Here is a 22963-nt window from a genome sequence, read left to right as displayed (position 1 = left end):
TATGGTGGTCTGTCACAAAGCGGAATGATTACCCATTACTACGACATCAGAATTTCGCCAACTAATCCTTTGGGACCATGTAGGACCCTTTTCTTGGAGTACATTGATAATTTAGTGGTGTAGTATTGTTCAAAAAAGGGGAGATTTTTCTGGGGAAGGATATTTGTTGGGGGTGAGTGAGAAAATTTTTGCCTGGGGGAAAAGTGAGAAAGGCATTTTTGGGTATACGCTTGAGTTTTTGAGTTGACTGATTTATGGTCGTCAGTCACACTTTTTGTATGTATTGTTTCCAGAACACGTTTTAAAGTAGAATGAATGCTCCTTACTATGATATCAACAAGAAGATTATCACTAACCAATATTTTTTGGGACCAGGTAGAGACAATTTCTTGGAGCACAATAATATGTCAATGATGTCTGCATAAAGAATTATTGCTTGGAAAGGGGAGTTTTTGCTGGGGAAGAATATATGTTATGGAGGACTGAATTTGACTGAATTCAGATTATCAGTTAAATATGTGGGTGTTGGATTGGTTCACTTTGACAATTACTTCCATAGTCTTTACCAGTTTAATATATGTCTTTTAATGTACACAATTTTAATTTGGTCTATTTATTTATTCAATTAGCACTAATGATTGTTGTAATGATGGATTTATTAGATTTTATTGAAAAAACAAATAAAGTAAATTGCAACCAAATTTAAATTGCATTAAAATGGAGAAAAATCTATGGCAGTCTCACAGGAGGCAATTAGATATTTTCTGCTCTTACAACTATAACATTTGATTCCAGCCGCATGCGTTGTACCAAAACCACTATTTTATGTTTTCTATTTCTTTGCCGTTATTATAATTAGGTCATTGAAGGTTTACATTCTGATTTTTATATGTATGGCCAGCGTGATACTACACTTCATATCCAGGCTTCACCGCCTCACAAGTATCGCTTGTCAAGAGTTGAGGTTTTCCAGACTTCGCTTGTTCCAAGTTTGAAGCTAAGTAGTGGAAAAAGGATGACAACCTCAGGAAATGTACTTTTAAAAGTGAGTGGGCAAAGGAATCTTGGACGGGCAGTTGGGCCAGGACAGAGAGTGATAAGGCATTTTGAGAAGAGTAGATTGTGATGAAGTGCAAGGAAGAAGGCCATGCTGAGGAATTGACAATTCTTGGAGATGTTAATGTTTCTAGCAAGTCACATTGTATGTGCAATTTATGCAAATGAAAATAAGCATTTAAAAATTGATTCTAAATGTGCCTTTTAAATTAGGGAAAGGGTCTCTTAACATCCAAATAGCCACAGATGACTTTAATTCCATTTATGTTGCATAAAGTAGTTTAAAAAGTTGCAAATTGCACAACATTAAAAGACAGGACAACAGAAACTACCAGTGTGAACAACCAGCATTTTTATTGCATTTGAGAATGCTATACTGTCAGTAATCAGTACTGACTACACAACGTTTTTTTTATTGTCTGTATCAACAGACATGGAATGATGAAATTACAGTTGATGTAAGGAATGAGTTTCTTTTATGCCTTTTCAAAACAAAATTATCTCGTTTACTGGCAGCACATACACATGAAGCACCACGCTAACTATCCAGACTGTACCATTGTCATCAAGGCTTAGAAGTTGTCATAAGACTGTTTACTTGGGTTGGGCCAATTTTGCATACCCTGGAAAATCTGGTTTTGCAAAACCTCAAAGCAAGTGCTCCATAATAAAAGCATACAAGTATGTTACAGAATATTAGTTACATAAAAAAAATGGCAGGAATAAAACCACATATGAGCGACTTTGTCTAATAAATCACATACAATTTTTTGATTTTTTTTTTTATAGATATCTGACATATCTCCAGATATCTTTTATGTTTCTAAAAGGAAAAAAACAAAAAAAAAAAAAAAACAAAAAGAACAGTCCCAATGCTATAGACCAACCTAAGCCTTGATATAAAATCTCATGTCTTGTGAGATTCAGAAATGCATTTATTTTTTGTTAACAAGGCAGGGAAAATAAGAGAAGGCTTGTTCGACTCATTCCTGACAGCAGTTTACCTGATACATGGTACTACTTTGCTAATGTACGCTTTTCTTTGAGAAAAAAAGAACATGTAACAAATTGTCTTTACATCTTGGCACCTTGTAAAGTATTTTTTTAATACAAAAGTTTAATAGTTTGACACTCCCCGATAATAATTCAAGACTTTACTGATAAACTTTGAATGTCTGAGCCCAGGAATAGTCATGCAAAATATTTACTGCAGGAGGAGAAAACACTTTAAAACATTTTTTTTTAACTTTTTTTTTTAACATATGAACCTTATTTTTTTTAAGACGGCCAGAAAAGGCAGTGGTTGAATAACATAAAAGGGGTTGGAAATAATAAAAAAAAAAAAAAAAGTAAACACAAAAAACACAAGAACTGTACAAAATCATTGATCAATGATAGAAAAAAAAATCTGTCAACTATGTTACAAATTGAAAGCAAAATAGTCAGGGAATTTCTCCCACCTTGTCAGCAAATGTCATCCATATTTTTTTTTTTTTTAAAGCAGGGATAACTAAATATTGTACATATGCAGCTTGTTTCTGCAATTGTTACATACAGTAGTTTTTTTTTTTCAAAGCTATTTTAGTATAGTTAATATAAAGCAGTTGCACAACAAAGCAATGGTGTTTGACATACAAATATGTGTTCATTCCCTGCAAGGAATGTTTTATAGAAAGAAATAAAAGAAAAAAATATATATATTACCAACCTTGCCCCCCCCGCCCCCCCCCCCCTTTAAATACAAATGGTCACATAGACATGTTGACAATTTATGTACATTATGAGAAACTTAAAATAATGGCAACAAAATGTTTGTAAAAATTAAAAAAAAAATACACACATAGTGGAGATTGCTGTATGATTTAAGCCTGAGTTTTTCAGTTGGTCTTTACACAAGTCTTAACACTTGCATGATATGTAAAAGTGAATGCGTAAATATTTTTTTTTTTTATTATTTTATACGTTTGTTGTAAAGTAAGCATGCAAGACATACATTTAAGTGCAACTTAGTGAAATGTAACTGTGTTTAAGTCATTCCATAAAGGGCTGAACTGAGGTATGCTTACTGTTACTCATGCCGAGTTATTTTACGCCCAGCTATTCATGCCAAGTATGAAAAAAAAAGTCCACTTTCTGTCAATCCCTTTTCTGAGTTTTGAACTAACCCAGTGAACCAGCTTTTTAAAAGAATACCGGGCTACGTTTTTGTACAATCTTAGCTCGTCTCTCTAAATCTGAGCCACATTGTAAAAGAAAGTTAAAAGCAAGTATATATATTTTGTAAAGTAATATCTGGCCTTCATACACAGACTAGATGGAGCTAAAAGTAACCAAAAAATTGTTTTTGGGGGGGAGGCATAGTGAATGAAGTGAAGGGGGCTGTAAAGAAATTTGCTTCCATGTATTTAGTTATTATTCCAAATGCCACGATATCTGACTTTAAAATATTAGATAATAACATTTAAGTGTATGGGGTCTGTTTTTTTCTATATAGCTATTTCTTTAATTTATTTATAGAACTGATGAAACTTGGACTTTGCATCAAATCGTATTTTGGTATCTTCGGAAAAGTGCTTTGGGGATTTTGCTTACTTTAATTTTTTTTTATTAAATAGCTTATATACATCAAAAGAAAATAATAAGGAAAACAAACATGCAATTTATTATGACATACAATATTAAAATGAGGAGGGTTTAAACTGCACAAAGCTACTTCAGCTGAAAAAAAAAATGACACATAAGCATTTATTGATGGGATTTGTTAAATCAATCAAAGCTAAAGTCTAGTTGGTTGCTACAACTTTCTGCAACTGAAACCGCTACCAACATAAATAACCTTGAATTTGTATATTCTTTGGAAAAAAGATGTCAGTTGAGTAATACATTTAGTATTTTCCAAGGGTTTTGAATAGCCTATTACAAATGGTAAGTGGTTAATGCATTGGTGTTGGCTGTTACCATTGTAAAATTAAAAAAATCTTTAATTTGATAGGCTAAGCCCAAATGAATATTCAATTTAAATCAGCTTAATGCACCCAATGTATATTGAAATAAAAGGCATGCAAAGTCTTCCAGTTAATTTTCTTAAATCAAAGAAGCTTCAGCATAAGGGAACACCAGCTTTGCCGACGAAACTATGGCACTGACTTGGCAGACTCGGAGATAGACAGCTGCTTCTACAAAGAGAGCAAGGTACCTTCTGTACAGCACGCTGCTAGGGACAGGCATTTCTACTCAATTTGTGACTGTTTTCTATAGAAAATTACCTGCAAGACTTTTCTGGCTCACCTTTTGGTTTTTGATGTACCTGGAATGTATTTAGCTGACAGAAACCGAGAGGTCTATTAGCCTTTAACAAGAAATTCCATAGGGATTAAAAATTGCAACTTTCTAAAAGATAGTAATACTGTTCCCAACAATCTCAATTTTAGTTGTTTTGGTCACACTGGAAAAAAAAGCTAATTAAAAAAAAAAAAAAATACTTTGGTTTGAAATTAGGTGTTTTTTTTTTTGGAATGGACATATGGGAGCGGAATCCTATTAAAATAATTACAAACATTATCAATATCCCCCTCTAGATTAACTTGTCTCATTTGATCAACAACAAGAGGATATTTGGCTTGTCTTAAATACAGGTAAAGCATAACACAAAACAACATAATTTAATTAAAAGTCTTTGGTAGTCGTAGGGCTGTCATGATCTATAAGGGCAACTGTAATGTCATCCATTTGCCATTGCTAAAATATGAACAATGAAATCATGCACACACGTTAGGAATCCTACCTACCAATCAGAGCTCTGTTTGGCCGATGAAAGCGGTTGTATTTTTACAAGCGCCTTGTGTATAAAAGTGTCTAAAGGAAGAACCACCCCACGACCAGATTGTCCCTTTCATGCTTGAGGGGTGGAAACAAAATATTTTTCCCTAGAACACTTTAAATGCAAGGTGCTATGTGTAATCCACTAAGCCCCTAAGTTGTTCCCTCAAATATGTACTTCCAGCATCAGAGAATTAAATTGAAAATAATAATAAAAAATAGTCTACTGAAAAAGTGGTTAAAAGAAAACAAAAACCTATCAGGACAGTGTTGAAACATTAGAGCGTTATGTCATTTAGAAGGGCAGTCCCATGAAAACTATTCACAGTTGTATCACAATTTTCTCAACAGGGTTGCAAAAAGATACCTTGTGCAGCTATGGCTTGAAGTATCACCTAATGGTGGCATCATTAACATTAAAAAAAATTATAGATGACATAACTGTAAAATAAAACTGGGAAAAGATAGAAAGAAAATGGAACCGTGTCGTAATGTCCTTGACAAGATGTTATTCTATTCCTTATATTGATGATGAAATTTATAGATCAAGTAGGGGGTTGTATATAACATGCCTGAATAGTGCAAAATGCATGAATCCTATTTCTATTCCCCTACTTTTAAGTTCTGTGCATGCAACCCAATGAGGTTTATAGTATATAGGAGGTGTTATAGCTATGCCACCTTTTATGTGGTTTGCTCCATATAGACTACCTGTAATGCCAAAGATGTTTTACCCTGGCAAGTACCGAGGCAAGGTGTTCAGATATTGTTTTGTTTTTTGAATAAAGGGTTTTTTTATTGATATTCTAATTACATTATTAGTTTTGCCCCTGAAATTCTTGTTTTAACATTTCATAGGCAAAAATTGAATCTGTAATCAAGATTGTGCCCTTGCCAACAAAGGATTTGCTTCTGAGATTGGCTTGACACTTGTTTGCTTTTGATTTGGCATAGCGGTAAATATATCCGGTTTTAACCTCGACATACACACCTGAACTTTTTGGCCACCCCATTTTTTTTGTTTTGACAGGTTCTAACAGGGCTGCATAATTCAGCTCAATTTATTATCTGTCTATTATCCTCCTTTCGAGCAACATAGTAAGTGCTATGTTTTAACACAAAGGCTTAGGATATGGTATTTTGTGCTGACCAGGGTTCCATCTAACGTACTGCATACAAAAACCTCCCTTTTGCAATTGATTGATCACAAATTAAGGAAAAAGTTTTAAACAAAGAAAACGCCAAATCTTGCTAAGGATTTTTTCTTTACTGGTGCCTGTAAATATATATATATATATGTATATATTTGTAGGTCCAAGGCTTTTTTTACATAGACAGTGACATACCACTCTTCAACCTCTTATTCCCTGCGCATACTATCTACGCCATTTACCTGTCTAATAATAATGGCAGCCGTTCTTTAAATTACCAAGCATGTTTAGGATCAGGGCCCTTCTCTATTCTCCCAGATCTTCAGTATCCAATAATGGAAAAAGGTGAGAGCTGCATAATGCCTTGTGCTGTTGGCTTGACTAACCGTACTAGTAAATACTGCTATCTAGGAATGAACTGTTTGCCACTTTGTGACATTTACTATAGCCTTCACTCATTTTTGTTTTTACAGACCTTCCTTTCGTCTATTAGGGCAGTTTTTGTTCAGGGAAATTTTTTGTTTTTTGCTTTGATTTTTTTTTTTTTTCGAGTGTCTGAAAGAAATGTGATTGCAACTTAAGCAAACTACAATGCATGACAGAAAACGTTTGAACAGTTGAAAGACATTCGGCATCATATAATAAAAACAACTATTAACATTCATCACAAAGTACAGAAAACATTATGCCTCCAAGAGGTCTTGGGCCTGAAGCAGAGGCCTGAGGTCAGAACTTAAATTGGTGTAGTACAATAAAAATAAAAGCAATACGTTAAGAAGTTTGGGATAATTACTATGCCTCTCCCTCTGTCCCATACATATATAAAAAGGTCACCCCTCCCATCCCATATGGAAGCAAAAGAATTGATTTAAAGGCAGTGATAATCAGAACTACATGCAGTACTGTGCAAATACATTGTCCATTGGAATCCTTAAAATCTGGGCAAAGGGGATGACCTGCAGATTAGACGCACATGCTTATATCGATGTCCTCAGTGTCCATTTTGGCAGAACAACAGTCCAAAAAGTCTGCTGTTTGTGAAGAAGTGAAATCGGTTTAGCAAATTTTACAACACTGATGTTGACTGTGAGAGAGGAAGTTGCAAGTACCAAACAAGTCGATCCAATGCACAGAGTACAAATTCCTTTTTTTTTTTTCTTCAACAAAAAAGTAGAAAAATCAAAAATACTCCCAAATGGGAAACTTGATGGCACTAAGAGTTAACACATGTCAAAGGTTTCAGATTAGGCTGGGAACTCTCCAGACTGTACAATAATGGAGATGTAACCCTAGCCTTGAACTGTCTTCATTCTCAGGATTGTAAAATAATGCATGGGTTACATTTTTTTTCTACTCCATGTCCTCGTTTACTGGTTCATCTTCATAATCTCTGTCAGGGTCAAAGTCAGGACTGTGGTTAGCTGTTGTTACTAGCGATAGTGGCCCTTCATTCTCATCTGGATCCAGTGGTTCTTCTTTAACATGTACATGGTGCCTATAAGCAAGACGAGAAAGGAAATATGTAAATTGCTCATGTTAAGGTTGTAGTATCACATGTTATTTTAGGTATATGTACAAATTTTTTAAGTAAATCTAAACTCTAAAAGGATGAGATTTTCGTTTGCTAAAGCAATGTGCTGCTGAACTTCTTTAGCCACTTCCAATCTTTATATTGACCACCAGTACTGGACTGGTTTACTAGTAGTATGGTATCAATGATAGGCTATGCCCGTCCATTGTATTGCAACAGCTGCTTTTGCAGACTCAACCGGTACACCATGGGAAAAGGTAACAAGGCAGAAGAGCATTTGGGAGACAGTTCTCAACCCATAGCAGGCAGTACCTGAACATGGCCTGTCATTGCTAGGTATTGTAATTATATAGAAAGCTGCAGATTTTAGCAGGTTTCATGACAACTAAAATATGCATGTTTGTTCCAGATCAGTGGCTCATCAAGTAGTGAGGTAAAGATAAGCATAGGCTATGGAACATGCACCTGCAAAAACAAATCGGCATTGAATGTTTCATTTAACGTTTTCAAATTTATTCTATTTAACATTGACAACTGACACTACTTCCTCTTTTTATTACAAAATATCCACAATATATACTTCTAATCATATGGATCAGCTAGTCTGCAATAATAATACATGTTTTTACAATTATATTCCCGCAAGACGACATTTACATTTTGTTTTCAGCAATACCATATTACCAGGTAGCATTGATATAGTAAGAATAATTCATATTTAATCATTGTCATTAATATAAAACACTCATTAATGTTATTTATGACACAACCAAACATGCGGTAGACAAATTAAACAAGACTTCATAAAGTAAAAGTGGGAATTATCGGGCCACGGCGCCGTTTGCCGAGGCTGGGGGTAATCATTGCTTAATGTGTGTTCTGCTTCTCTAGTTAACATGCAGAACCTGTGAGCCAACTCTCTAGAGGATGACCCCAAGTGAGGTTCTATCATTAATCAACTTCAAGCACAACACTACGAGGAGACACCATGATACATGCTTTAAACTCCAAATTAATGCATATTTTTACAAACTGTCAATAAAGGAAGAAAAGCTCTGCCAGGAAACACAAACGGAGAAGGGGAGAAAGGAGGAAAAAAATGCCTCGCTCAACACAACAATGTGATAAGAGAGCCCAGTCTTAACGAGAATAATAACACTGTCAGCTGTAAACAAGGGAAAACATGATCCCCAGCTCATGGTGGGCAAAAAAGGACGCACTTGGGAGATGCGAACTGCCAAATTCCCCATTATAGAAGAGCATATGAATAACCCACGGGGGAATAGGGCTGATCGTACATAACAGCTATGATAACAAGAAAGAAACGCCGAGCGTAAATCATATTTACAGGCCTGACTTTACAAACAGCAATTACTTTTCCACTGCTGAGTGGCTTTTGTCATGCAAAATACTGCAAATGCGTAAACACCGCCTGGCCTTTGAAACGGTGAAGGGAAGTGTCATTTTATTGACATTATCTAGCATTAGAGATGAGAAGCAGAAAGAAAAGCTCCTGTTCGCTCATGATACAATTGACTTTCGAAGGCAATGCCTAAAAATAGGAAGCCTTAATGAATTAGACTCCCACTACATTTGCTTACTGGGTTGCACCCCCCACCCACGTACTTGCATTTGTTCAGGTTAGCTCTTCCAAAGATGCAAGGAACTAATACAATATATGAAATGTATGGAATAATTAAGAGGGAACATTTGTGTTTAAAATTTGGATTCCAGGCAGAAGACCAACACACAGAACCCATATGGGTTGTTCACTGAGGCTTTGTTCACAGCTTTAAAGTTAATTTAATGTGGATTCTGCTTAAGGGCTGCCATACTGAATCTATTCTCCCTTGAGAAGAGACGTTTAAGGGGGGTATGATCACCCTGTATAAATATATAAACGGTCCATATAGAGAACTCTCTTCCCAACTATTAACTTTAAGATTGTTACAAATAATAAAAGGGCATTCTTTGCATCTGGAGGAAAAGAAGTTTAAGTTCCGGATAATTAAGGGATTCTTCACAGTAAGGTATGTGGTAGAAGCACAGAATATAACTGGGTATTAAAGCTTTAAAGTAAAGATAACAGAGACTGTTGATCCAGGGAACATCTGATTGCCTCATGGAATTAGGAAGGATGATTTTTTCCCCCTGGTACAAATTGTACCAGGTTTTTTTTTGCCTTCCTCTGGATCAGCTGGGTTTTATGCCTTTGTCCATAGGGTTTTATATTTGGGATATTTCTCTAGTGGAGGAACTTTATGAACTTTTTTTTTTTCAACCTGATTTACTATGTAACTTATTTATATGTAACTATATTGGTAGAAAAATATAAAGTGCTAGACAGAATGTTGGGAAGTTAGACCGCTGCTCTCGCACACAAGAGCAGTCTGGGCATAGAGGTCGGACACCCCTCACTCTGCACTGCCAACTGCTCCAGTTGAAAGCTTAAAACACTGTTAATGCTGTTAATTAGAGAGGTGTGCATGGAGGCCATGTATACCTATCCAGATACCAGTGGTCCAACACTGTATTGTGTTGCTAGTACAGAGTGTTTTAACCGTTTCTGCAGAAATGAATAATGTTACATCATAAATTTACAATATATGCACCCTGACAGCATTCTAGTAATATAGAAGTTTCAATTGGCTTTTTTTAGCTTGCCTTAATATTTTTTTGGAAACAAATGGTGTCTATCTCCAAACGGAGAAATCTGTGTTTGCTGCATCAAGTGTCTGAAAGTGGTGTGCACTTTTTGGTATAAGAAATATGCCTACATTAGTTTTGCCACATACATCCTTGCCGAAAGAAGATCTTTATTAATCCTCTTATTTGTCCACTCTGGATGAAGAGCAGTGAAACTCACAACTGTTAAAAGGAATTGGGTTCCGATGGCGAGCACAGCATGAAGTATGCTGCTTCGCAGATAGTACAGGAAGCTATAAGGATGAAAGTCCTACAAACCCCCATTAAGACAAATTCTGCAAGCGGATCTGAATAAAAAGAGCCGTAACATTATAGCATCATAAAGATGCATGGGAACATAGCAGAAAGGGTAATATCTAGAGAGATTCTACAGTTTCCATGCTAACAAGGTAAATGCCGAGATAATGTTAGCGTTTAAAGCTTGATTGAGTCTAATTTATTGGGATGCTCAAAAATTAGACGCATCATAACTGTTTACTGCAGTTTTTAAAGAGAATGCAGCGTGGCGGTTTTACACCAAATGTATCTCAGCGGCATTAAGGAAAAACAAATTGTCGTTGCAATTAATCAAGCTTTTCTTTGCTGCAGAACACAGTTATTTTATAGATGTATTTGTGTGTTATTTTCATTTACACTGCAGCAGTTTAAGGGCACATAAAAATTCTAAAATATTTGTTAGGCTTTTAAAGCTTTGTAAATATCTCCATGGGCTGACATAAGCTGGATCCCACTGCTGATTCTAAGTTTGGAATTTGGATTTTGTTTTTCTTTTTTGTATGTATGCAGCTGGGGAAAAAAAATGATATAACTAATATTTTCTACTATGGAGGAACACAACCTTCTCCCCTTCCTTCAAGTTATGAGTATACATACCGAAAGCCAGTTGCATATGCCTTGTTTTTCCCTAGCCTTTCCTATTTATAATCTCAATAACCAATCCCTCCCACCCAAGCTGTTCAAAGACCTTCTGTTTTTTCCTTTATTCTTTCATTGTTTCATGTTTCATAAATGACATTTATTTTCCATTTCAGGTGCCCTGCCTAATATTGTAATGGTGGTTTGGAGTGGAATACCAAACAAATGTACTGCAATGTAGTGTGTTACCACATGGTGAAGGTGTAAATAGGCTTGCAGGTTTTCCCTTCTTAACTTCCTTTGATTTGCTCAAATTAGTCAAACTGGGACCAGCATAGATCCTGAAATCCTCAAACTTTAGGTAAAAGTTGTGCGTAATTTGTCTACTCCATTATGAATTTATTGTGCTGATTTCCCCTGAATCTATTGCCTTTTCATCACTAGCCACGTATGTTACAACAGAATCTGTCCACCTAAAAGTTATCCCAAGTGATGAAGCATGTTCAACATTGCACAATTTCTGATACTCACATTGCTTGCATAGGGGAACGTCCCGGGCTGCTGTCGCTGCCATTACTGTTGCCATGCTCAATCACACCATTGAGTTCTTCCCGCATGGCACTGGCTAAACTGGTCAGAGCTGGGTTTCCCATGGAAGCCGTAGTGTATAGAGGTATACTGTTTTCAGCCATTGAAGCCTGTGTGCAAAAAGACAGTAACAAAAAGTTAAACAAGAATGGAATACAATCAACTGTGATTCCTAAAGGTAGGCATTTCATAGGAAGTTTGTTTTTTCCACATGTAGTAGAATTTGTATAAATCTGCACATGCTGTAAAAAACATATACCAAAGTTAAAGAAGGGTAACCTATTCATAAAAATAGAAGATACTCTATTCAGACACTTCCTGTTATATGGTAACACTGTTCTACGGAGTAGTCACCCTGTCACATGCACCCTTGGCAACATTCTCTGTGCAAGCATGGTCCACTGATCTACCTATCATTATCAAGCTGGTCCAAACCAAGACTCTAATTCTGGAGCAAGCACATATAGACTGGATGTGAGCTGAATGAGGCTTAGCAACATCAAGGTGCACAAAGAGGGTAAAACACCATTGTTTTACAAGTGTTAATTCATAACATCCAGATTTGGAGCTACTTTAGGCAATGAACATGGATTACTAGTTAAAGTAGAATGTGTAACTGAACACCTGGAAACATTGGTGGCTTCTTGTAATGCATTAGGACATAGCTGCCACCATGGTACAACTGCTGTATTTCTAATTTATATTCACTTAACTAAATGTCATATTATACATTGCGGTATTGCGTATTTCTGTTCAATTTTAATGGCATTTTTTAATATTTTGAGAGATCAAAAAACAAAACACAAAAAACATAAAATAAAAATGCATCTTTACACATCAAAAATTCCAGATTTTCAGCCTGTTATCAATATCAATGTAGAAATAAGGAACAAAATGTCATTTTAAGGCATGCATTTACAAAAAGCTTTTTATGCTACCAAATACATATACTAAAAAAAAACGCTTGCTTTACTTTTTGAAAACAAGCAACGTTAAATCTGCTGAGCCTTCTAATTGGAATTAGTCATCGTTAAGGAAGGGATCTGATAGAATATAGGATCATTTCATTTTGCCTTTCAGCCTCATGAATGTAAATTGTGCTTGTAATCTTAATAGTATTCTAAAGACAGAACAGCCTTTTAAAATCATATTTCACAAGACTCCGGGGACAGTAAGCAACTAATGAACAGTATTTACAATTCCTTCCTTTCAGTGTTGTCACTGTTTGACTTCTAATAATTAGAGAGAATATGGGAGAAGAAAAAAAACCATTGCCTGTTTTGTTTTACAGTTAACGTTTTATCATTATTATTATTTTTTTTTTGTTGTTAACAATCCAATTTATAAAGTAGTCGTAATGTTTCCAAAACAAAAACTGGATTAAAAAGGGAATGATTATTATTCATTTCTGTGACCAATAATTATAGGAAATAAAAGGATTAATTTTATCAAATCTAGTAACTAGCAATAAACAATAAATACTAATTTAATAAAACTACCTTATCTTAGAATAAACAACAAATTGCAGATTAGGAAGAGAGGAATTTATCCATCAGAAACAGGTATTTAAAAATATGAACCAGTTTTTTTTCCCCTTTATTTTTAATCCTTTTTTTTCTTCTAGACCCTGGAACAATAGGAGGTCATGTGACATGATATTCTTTCATTCCCCACATTAATAGCTCTGCTCGAGTAATTACACTTGTGGTATTTTTGCCTCAAGTGAAATTCTGAAATAAGAGGATGGAAATTATGATACTGCTGATAAATATTAATAAGTGAACTTTTAATTTTTGCCACAATATTCAAAATGCTAAGCATCTAACTAATGCTGAAGCAGACTGATATGTGCCTGCCTCCAGGGACCGCAATGCTTTATGCACTTAACAAAAAAAAAAAAAAAAGTTTAACAGAATTAAAATTTAATATCTAATTAGAGCCAGGATAATATATTTTGCAATAAGCAGAAAAGACACGCCATGATGGCGAGGATGGCGCAACTTACCTGCAAAGCAGCATTAAGAGGTGTGCAGTAGGCGTGACTTGTCTGAATGTTTTTAATAAGTGAAGGACTGCTACAAGTTAAAAGAAACGTGTATATGGTTACTAAAAAATAAATAGCTCAGCATTTTCTTTTTATTTAGAAAAACAATAAGCATTAAAAAAAATAGCAATAAAATATTATACTAAAAAATCTAAAAGCTTTACACCTGCAGGAAGGAGGTTCATTTAGATGCAGTACAGGCTCATTTAACTTCAACACAATGCAGAATGTGCGGGATGTAATAGAAATTACAGCATTGATTCCTCACATGTATAATTATTTTGCAAATAACAATAACGCTATGTAAAAAAAGCATTTTCATGTTACCTACCAGTGTCTATCCTCTCTGCAGGCATAAACCAGAATATTGTGCTCATTATTTAACAATTCAAACAATATAAAAAATAAATTTTCATTATATTATCCTATTCTGTGCCACGGAGACTAATAATTTGGACATTGACACCAAAATACAATGTGCATCTCATTCAACAAACTGATGGAATATGAAGGATTTAGTGTTATATGGGCAGGTTTTAGGTGTTTTACATGTTTATATGTATTAAGTATTCTTCTCTTAGTAGTACAGATCTTCATAATAATTTGTTTTTAAATAATTTACATTTTTTGGTAAACTGGAACTGCCAACTCATGTTTGGTTCAAACATTGTACATCCACCATGTATGCACTGAATGTATATATATATATGAAGATGAATATCTAGACCTGTGTTTCTCAACCAGGGTTGTCAGGGGTTCTTTAAGCAATGGGGCAGTTTGTGCCTCTCAGGTCAGTTTAGGTGTCACCAATGATCTTTTTTAACTATCTGTAAAGGTGACATTGTTCTCAATGGCCAGCAATGTAAGAGTCATACTGCCTAATGTTCCCCACACTAATATACTGTGAGCTGTGAATATAGTAATTATCAAAGCCGTTCCGGAAGACCTGAAAGTTATTTAAAGAGTTACCCCCATGTTAAAAAGGTTGAGAAATACTGATCTAGAATATTTAGTCAGGGACTTCATCCAAATGTTGTCTTTTGCTGACTGAGCTGTTTTTTCTGGAGTAGAGGGAAAAGTCAAGCAACAGCTTTCACTTTGTTTAGAGTCCCCCAACCAACATCATGGGAATTGAATTATCACTGGTCTTCAAAACATATATAAAAAAAAATAGAAGCAAGCATAAATGTGGCATGTACCTCATGAAACCAAATACAGGTTGGGTTTTGTAATACCGAGTTTCACTATGAAGCTATATAAAATAGCAGTAATTGTGTGTGTGTTATGAGTTATAATCTCCAGCTGTCTTTTTTTTTTTTCTAAGTTATCTGGAAATTTTAAGCCCCTGATGTTCTAACATCTTCTTGTCCTAATTGGCATATTGGGAAGTTATTACGGTGGTCTAGGCCACATCTAAGTTTAGATGGTACTAATAGCAGATTATACATTATATATAAGCATGTGCAAATGTAACAAATGAGAAAGTTTAGGTGTCATTTATGCAATAAAAACTACTCAAAAGAACATAATCTAATAATTTGCATTATACTAATCTATCAACACCATGTTAAAATAAATTTGTGCCCTGACTATATGCACAACAGTATTTAAATATTCTGCGCAAGCAGTAAAAATACTATAAAATGGGCCCCATTCAACTTTAGAGTTGTAAGCATTTTGGAGAATCTGACTTTCAAAGTATTCTTTCTTTTTTTTTTTTTATTAAACAAGAATTAGGTTTTTTTTCAGCCTTGAAAACAAACACTGGATGTTTCTAAGCGGTTAAAAACATACCAGAAACCAGTGACCTTTGAGAATAAATTTCTTTACATTACAAGCTAGAAAGTTTTTTTTCACTGCTTGTTTAGAATATGCAAATATTTTAATGTCTATTGTCCAAAAGATGCACTTCTTATACAATACATAAATGCCTATTGTATATACATAAATCTAAATACATATTTGTAATAAAGGCATTGTGAAAACAAATAGAAACCAGCAATATTGTTTTCTGTGTTTGGAAGAATTACAATTACATTCAACTTGATTTAAAAACCAACTTTCCCAACACCGATATTTAAATTGGTACTGAATAGTTGAATTACATTTGACTTCTTGCATTCCTCGGAGACTCCAATGTTAAGATTTCTCTACAGTCATTTATCTCTGCCATTTCAACAAGGCATGACCAGGTGCCACTCTTATGCAGCTGCATTGTCTAATGATTTGTTTATACTGCATAATGGAGAATCCACTTGGGGCATTTGATACCTTGATCTGGCTTTAAAATAGTTGGAACAGATAGGCAGAACTAGGTCGTGTGAAGTGGACATCTTTCTAATAGAGCTCACAGGGAATCTCATGCATGTGATTTCAACCTTTCAGCAACCACGTAAAAATAAAACGTAGTTTTGGGTACAGTTGGGTTTAAACCACAGAAAGGAAACAATTTTAGGCAGACCCTGTTGAGTCATGTAACAAATGAGAAACGGCAAAGGTAACAAATTTGTATTTCATAGAATGACAAAACATGCATACAACCTAATACTATTTAAAACCTCATTTTTGTATTAATTGTGTGCTATGGTAATGGGCAGAGCTTCTGAGGGGCTACCAAGTGTTGGGCTGCCTGGGTAACCATTCAGAATGCTAAGGACAAGGTCTGACAATGAACTTAGGCCTGCAATATTTTTTTTCTGTATATTCAAAGTTGTGAAAGGGCCAAATCGAATTTTTCAGGGAGATATTAAAAAACAAGTCTTGTCTGAAGTAATTTTGGGTTAGCCACTGGCTAACTTTAACATTTAATGGGCTCACAATTTGTAAACCCTATATCATAAATATTTGATTATTTGATTGCAGCTAGCCTCAAAGCAGGTCATATTTTAAAGTGACTCTGACAACTCTTTACCTGAAAATATACCTAAAATTCAGACTTACAAGACTACTGTTACTTTTTGACTACTTCTGGGTGTGTGAAATATCTGTTTCTCTACTGTATGTCAATGTAAATGAGCCAATGGGAAGCACTGCGTGCAGTGTGGGGTATTTGACCCATCCAACTGGTCAAATACTCGCAATGCTTTGAAGGCATCAAAACTTAGTCATGAAAGTATGCTCCCAATTTTTGGGTTGTGTGGTTTTGGCTACAAGCGAGTCAGTGTTGACAGTGTTCACTTTAAAACCTATCATGGGGAAGTCATTGTTGTATGCATGTCATGATATAAAAACACACCACATTTCTAGCATTTGTCACAAAACCTAAAAGGGTTGGTTGTATCCAACAGGTTATACATTCTTCCTTAAGTCCATCTCTGCATATGGTGGAGGCAGCCATTTTGTAGGTTGAACCAATAAAAAAACTTTGGAATTTCCAAGAAATTAACAATACACCTTGAGCCATGAAAGGACTCATTGCCACCTGAAGAAATACCAGGGCTTACTCCAATAAACACTGGGTTAATCAAAATGTCTGCCTCCACTCCAAGTAGGACATGAACACATAACCAACATATATCATTTTAGAGGAATAGCACAAACTTCAATAGATGTTAAGAGTTGCTGCATGAAATGTTGGCAAACGAAACATGCAAAGAGAAGTAGCTTTGAAAGAGGATAGGTGGCAAAACATAAAAAAAAAAACGCAAGCAAGTTAAAGCTCTTACTGTGCAATAAGTTCGTCAAAGTGTTCATCAGGGCAGTATTTTCGAGGACGGCCTCTCTGAATATGACGGCCACGTTTAAACTCTTCATCATCTACAGTCCAAACGGACCCATAATCATCCTCTACTCTGACAAAGCACTTATGGAGAGAGAGATTGGTGCGAATGGCACCCTGGGACCAAAGCAGCAGCAACAAAGATGAAATGATTTGAAGAAATGGAGAAGCGAAAAAGCCAAATAGGGATGGGGAAGAGGCATACAAAAGGATGTCAGTGAGGGGTTTAAAGCAATAAAAAGTAAGGGAAGCAGCAGCGACAATGAAGGGAAAGGAAAAAGAACATAACAATGCATAAGAAAATGATTGGTGAGGGTTAACAAGCATGGGTACTTTAACAGAACCTGTACAGTGCAAAAAGCGGCAGCCCTTTTTGTGGTCTAAACCAATATTTTGGAGACTGGTGTAGACTAAATATTGGTTAAGCCCGTCAAAAAAACGGTTGTCATCAATTGGCACAAATGACAGGTTCTCTTGAAAAGCACCAGGCAAGTGATGCAGCATACAAAAAGGCAAGCAGGACAGGGGTACAGTGGGCATACAAAATGGCAGGGGATGGTGTTTTGTGCTTTCCTCTGAGCACACTTCTTCTACTCCATCACCACATGTACAATAACACACTATACTAAGAAGTTCAAAGGATGGTGGACGTACCCACTGATCTTTTGTGGCCTCCTTTTTTGGAATTCTATTTCATCCACTGTCCATACTGCCCCTTTTACGTTTTCTACTCGCACAAAACACTTGTGTAGACTAAGATTATGGCGCACTGCATTCTGCAGCGGGGACAGGAGAGAAAACATTCAAAGGTGAGCGCTAATTATTGGCAGAAAAACCATCTACACATTATTTAAGGCATTAAAAAAAAGAAATATTAGCAGGTTTGTTGCATTTTAATGAAGCACGTATGCTATTAGGCTTTGGTATATAACACCATGTTGTAATGACAAATTTTGTCCCAAGTATCTCCCCTACTTTTCTTGATTTTTTTTTTTTGTAATCTTTGTTTAGTTTTTAGTATGCCTGTGGGGCCACTGAGCAATTTAACCTCTTTGGCCTAAAGGAAGGACTAAACTTTAATTATTTTTGCACTTAGGAGAGCATTTTATCTTGTCTCCTGTCTCATTTAGTTGGAAAATACTGATGGGGTGTCAACCTTCCCTGTTTTATTCAATTCAAAAAAAAGTTTCTGCTTCAGATCAACTTTTCAGGATGACCCACAAGTATAAATGTCCTAAAATGTAGACTTTTTTATATTATAGACAGGAATAAAGACTTCGAAACCACAAGCTGTTTTATTGCTGATTAATCCTTATTGTATCGGTTTTTAAGCAGCATTCATGGTTTTCATTCAGTCTTGAAGCAATTTCCAGTTCTTTCAAAGCTAGAAAAGGAAAATTTAAACCTGCAGAACACTGACAAAAATAGATCTTGATATTTTTTTTTGCTTTCCACTAGTTTTGATGTAAAATGGAAACTACTATATACACTATGAAGAAAGTGTAATGTGAGTGTTCCATGGACAAACAGGATGTGTTTGAATTGGTGGTAATCTTTTTCCTTCATCCAAAAGGAAATGAAGAGGAATTGGATCAAAAACTGAACAAATACCATGTGCACACACCCTGTTTATAGAGTAGGATAGTTCTGTCAAGATTTTATTGCTGTCATCATTTATACTTGATGCAGTCACCAGGAAAAGGTATTAGGGGAAACTCCCCCAAACAGGGGCACATACTTTGATGGATATTACGGAGGACAGTAATAATGGGATAATTGGGTTTTGACTTGTCTTTAGGCTAGAGGTTTAGGATTCTCTTATGAGTCCAACATTTTACTATATATATTGTACATACAATTAGAATATACTATTGCTCTCTTTAAAGCTACTTAGATCAATGTGACCAGTAAGCTGACCAAATTAGTATAAGTACCATTTTTGGCCACTCAATATAAATATCTTACAATTAAAACACAGAAAGCCTTTTTAACATAAATGGTTCTTTAAAAAGTCATATTTCATTACATTTCAGTGGTAAAATGAACATCATCATTAATCTTACTTTTTCAAATTATATTTTCTCCTTTAATCAGCATATTTTGGACTGAATCAACTGCTGGTAACCAACAAACTAGAAGTCTACAGATACTACTACCTTATAGTCAGCTAATCAATGAATATAGGCATGAGTTCAAACCAAAAAATGTCTTCAAGGGTGTGTAGTAAAATAACATGATCAAAATTAATGAACATGTATTCAAAACGCTCCTAAATAGGAGTTAAGCACATTTACAGCATATGTAAAGGTTTACCTGTCAATTATTTATTTATTTATTATTATGTGTTATATTATTATATTTATTTTTATTATGTGTCCCATTGGTGAAATTTTCAACTAGAAGCTTTGCCCTCTATTGTTCTACTGATGACAACTCAGATTCTGTTTTACTTTCCCATCACTTTAAGTTACCAATGATGGTGGTTACCAGATGAAACAGAAGGTGAATCTTCTGTACAGATAGAATATAAAATATGATCGTTGAACCCTTAATAAAGTTCTAACTCTTCCTATAAAAATATGCTATATCAAACATATGCATATTGTTTTGGGACATTTAACTGATCTAGTTTATTGTCTAGGATATAGCAAAACAAATTAAAAACCTAAATGGTACCTTCCACGTTGCTGCATTACGTCTGAAGTAGGCAAACATTCGCGTAAACCAGTTGTAGATTTCATTTAGTGTTAGTTGCTTTTCAGGGGATTCAAGAATTGCCTAAATGAACAATAACATCAGGTTATATTAAGAAGGTTATTTCTGCTTTACCATTTTGTAACTCAGAGAAATTGATTTTTTTCAATCCATACTACTCATTCAAGAATTACTGAATTATAGCACTAGTTCAGTGTCCACTTCCTACTGAAATTTTAAAGGCAAACCCTGCAAAAATATATACCGCTCTTTATGAAAGCAACACATTGACATATGGACAAATGGCACTGGGCTTAACAAAAAGAATGTCAACTAAAACATTTAACAAAAATGTTCATAAATTCATGGTTTGGTGTAAATTACCTTGAATGACCTGCACAGAGCCCTGACCCCAGCCTTACAGAACACCATATACTTGATTGTAATCATGGTCTTTTTAGGCCACATCAATACTTAGGCTCCCAAATGTTTTTTATGCTGAATGGGCTTGAAAATGAACACACTTGAAAATCACATGGAAAGCCTTCCAGGATTTTGAGGAACATCTCAAGGTGGGTAAGCCAGATTAGGGAGATCTTTGAAGTTTGAGAACTATAGGGACACAAAGGTTTTAGCCAACTAGATACCTACTCAAATATCCTTTTTTGGTGAAATTTCTTATACGTAGTTAAGGAACAATAAGTAACCATTACTGTCTATGTATGGTTTAACTTTCATTTCAATATGTTCTAACTGCCAATCAAACAGTGACATGTATTAATATTTATACTATTCCAATAATATAATGGATTACGATAGGGAATTTTAGTGGGATTAGGATATATACATTATTGTGTGTGTGACCATTTGGTCTGAGTATTGATCTACGTGTGTCCCAAGCAAATTCAATTCATGTGTTGTTGACAGACACACTACCTTTTCTAGAAGTTTTTTGTAAGCATCAGCTTTTTGATGCTTAGAACAGATTTCTACAAGAGGTAGTAAGAGAATAAAAAGCAGTAGAGGAGGCGTAAGTTAAAGTGGAATATGCCTAATATATACAAACTCATTTGTATAATGTAATTCAAAGAAAATGTATTGGGCATAATTGAGGGGTGATGCAACAAACTGTATAAAAAAAGCACAAACATCTATTCAGTAATTATTTTTTACCAACTGTTCAAAATGCACATCTGCAGACCTAGTCAATGCATGTACCATAAAAAATGCATAATTTGGTACAAAATAAATAAAACCAGACTTCACAACACGATCTGAGATTAATACCTCTATTTAACAGTTCAATGACAACATTCAAAATGGAATTATCTAATTGTTTTGAGTTTTTATTTCTGTTTCTTGGTAGAAATATTAATTTATCAGTCATTCACAAAGCGGGATCAAAGAAAAATGCAAAACATTTCAGCGGCTGATTACAGCTCAGTAATTATTTAGAGCTCAGATTAATTCTAGGGATCAGAGATTACGCTAGTTTGTGATAATTGACTTGCCATCTTTAAACAGCCTCATTTTCACTGTTGTGTGAAATGAATTTTCTAATAATCACATTGTATTGTAATACTTAATCAAAAGCAATTATGTTAGATATTGCTGTTTTCAAAACTATTTTGCCAAAAAAAAGGTTCTGGACTCATAAAACAATGTCATTTTGCAAACCCTTTTCATCAATGGGAATGACCTAATTTTTTTGTATATATTTTAACTGAGAAAGAAAAGTGCAACTTTAATTTTATAAAAAATAATGGATTTGTCATCTATTTACAAGCTGTCACTGTGGATATTTAGCAAATCAACCCACTAGTGGTGATGACAAAGAGCTCCAAATGTAGGAAAAGATAGGATTCATGGATGTGTAACTATTTGACCATAATTTTCAATCTTTCGAATATATAAACAGCTTTGGTAGAAGGACAATCCAGAGTCCGAATCTTCCCCAACAACCCTTCCATCTTGATCCAATTTAACCCACTACCATTCTATACCACCCTATTTCCATTTGTCTTAAAAGTTTATTTCTGACTATGTTCTCTAACTTTACTAATTGAATTTATATTTGTGTTTAAAGGTTATTGCATTATAGAAATGCTATTTTTTAGAACATCTACTACTAATGATTCTTTAACTAGTATTGACCTTTTATATCACAACAAAAATGTTGTTTTCTTTTGGCCTTCGGAAGCTGAAAAGTCCATTATATGTAGGGTATTGAAAATAAACATTTATTGAAATGAAAATCAACATGGTATAGAACAGCTTTTATTATACAATTGAAGAATAAAAATTTCTTTAAATTCAATTCAAAAGTGCAAGGTTTATTTACTCCATTTTATAGCAATATTTGCTTACACTAAAAACCTAAAAATGTTTTCATTGGTGAGTTAAAAGCTCAAGCTAAATGAAAACAAAAATGGAAACCCTTGTTATGGGGAGTTCATACTCCCAGGTAGCAGATATATTTTCCTGTTGGTGAAACATTTCTTTACAGACTTTCTAGGATTACCAACAAACAAAATGTTCACACTCACCTGCCTAATTAAGGATGCGTATGTGAAAGGTGGTCTGACTTCTGCATTTTTGTAAAACTCTTGGTTTTGTGCAATGTCTGCAATCAAAAAGGGGAAAAAAACATGAAAATGTAACAGCAAAGAAGAGAATAATCCTGAAAATTAGGTAACTCAAGTCACTGATATAAAGTTAGAAGAACATACTGTATTTGCAACTTTTGAACTTCGGGTGTCTATAGAAGACCTTAGATAATCCCAACTAGCCATTTTTTTTTT

The 22963-nt window shown here is 34.8% G+C and overlaps 1 protein-coding gene across 11 annotated transcripts in view; it reads right to left on the bottom strand.

Annotated features, from left to right (window-relative positions):
* Window positions 1–1391: 1391 nt before the first annotated feature.
* Window positions 1392–22963, bottom strand: part of FOXP1 (forkhead box P1) — a 500704-nt gene continuing 479132 nt past the window's right edge. For all 11 annotated transcript variants that reach the window (XM_072420741.1, XM_072420743.1, XM_072420746.1 and 8 more), the window contains 6 exons: window positions 22709–22785; window positions 20145–20246; window positions 18123–18244; window positions 13712–13781; window positions 11650–11816; window positions 1392–7521 (listed from right to left, as the gene is read on the bottom strand). In XM_072420741.1, the coding sequence (XP_072276842.1) occupies window positions 7377–7521; window positions 11650–11816; window positions 13712–13781; window positions 18123–18244; window positions 20145–20246; window positions 22709–22785 (683 nt within the window). In that variant the 3' untranslated portion in view covers window positions 1392–7376. The remainder of the gene's footprint in view (window positions 7522–11649; window positions 11817–13711; window positions 13782–18122; window positions 18245–20144; window positions 20247–22708; window positions 22786–22963) is intronic.

Source organism: Pyxicephalus adspersus, chromosome 8 (assembly GCF_032062135.1).
Source record: "Pyxicephalus adspersus chromosome 8, UCB_Pads_2.0, whole genome shotgun sequence".
NCBI classification, from domain to species: domain Eukaryota; kingdom Metazoa; phylum Chordata; class Amphibia; order Anura; family Pyxicephalidae; genus Pyxicephalus; species Pyxicephalus adspersus.
This window is presented reverse-complemented; position numbering and strand designations above follow the sequence as displayed.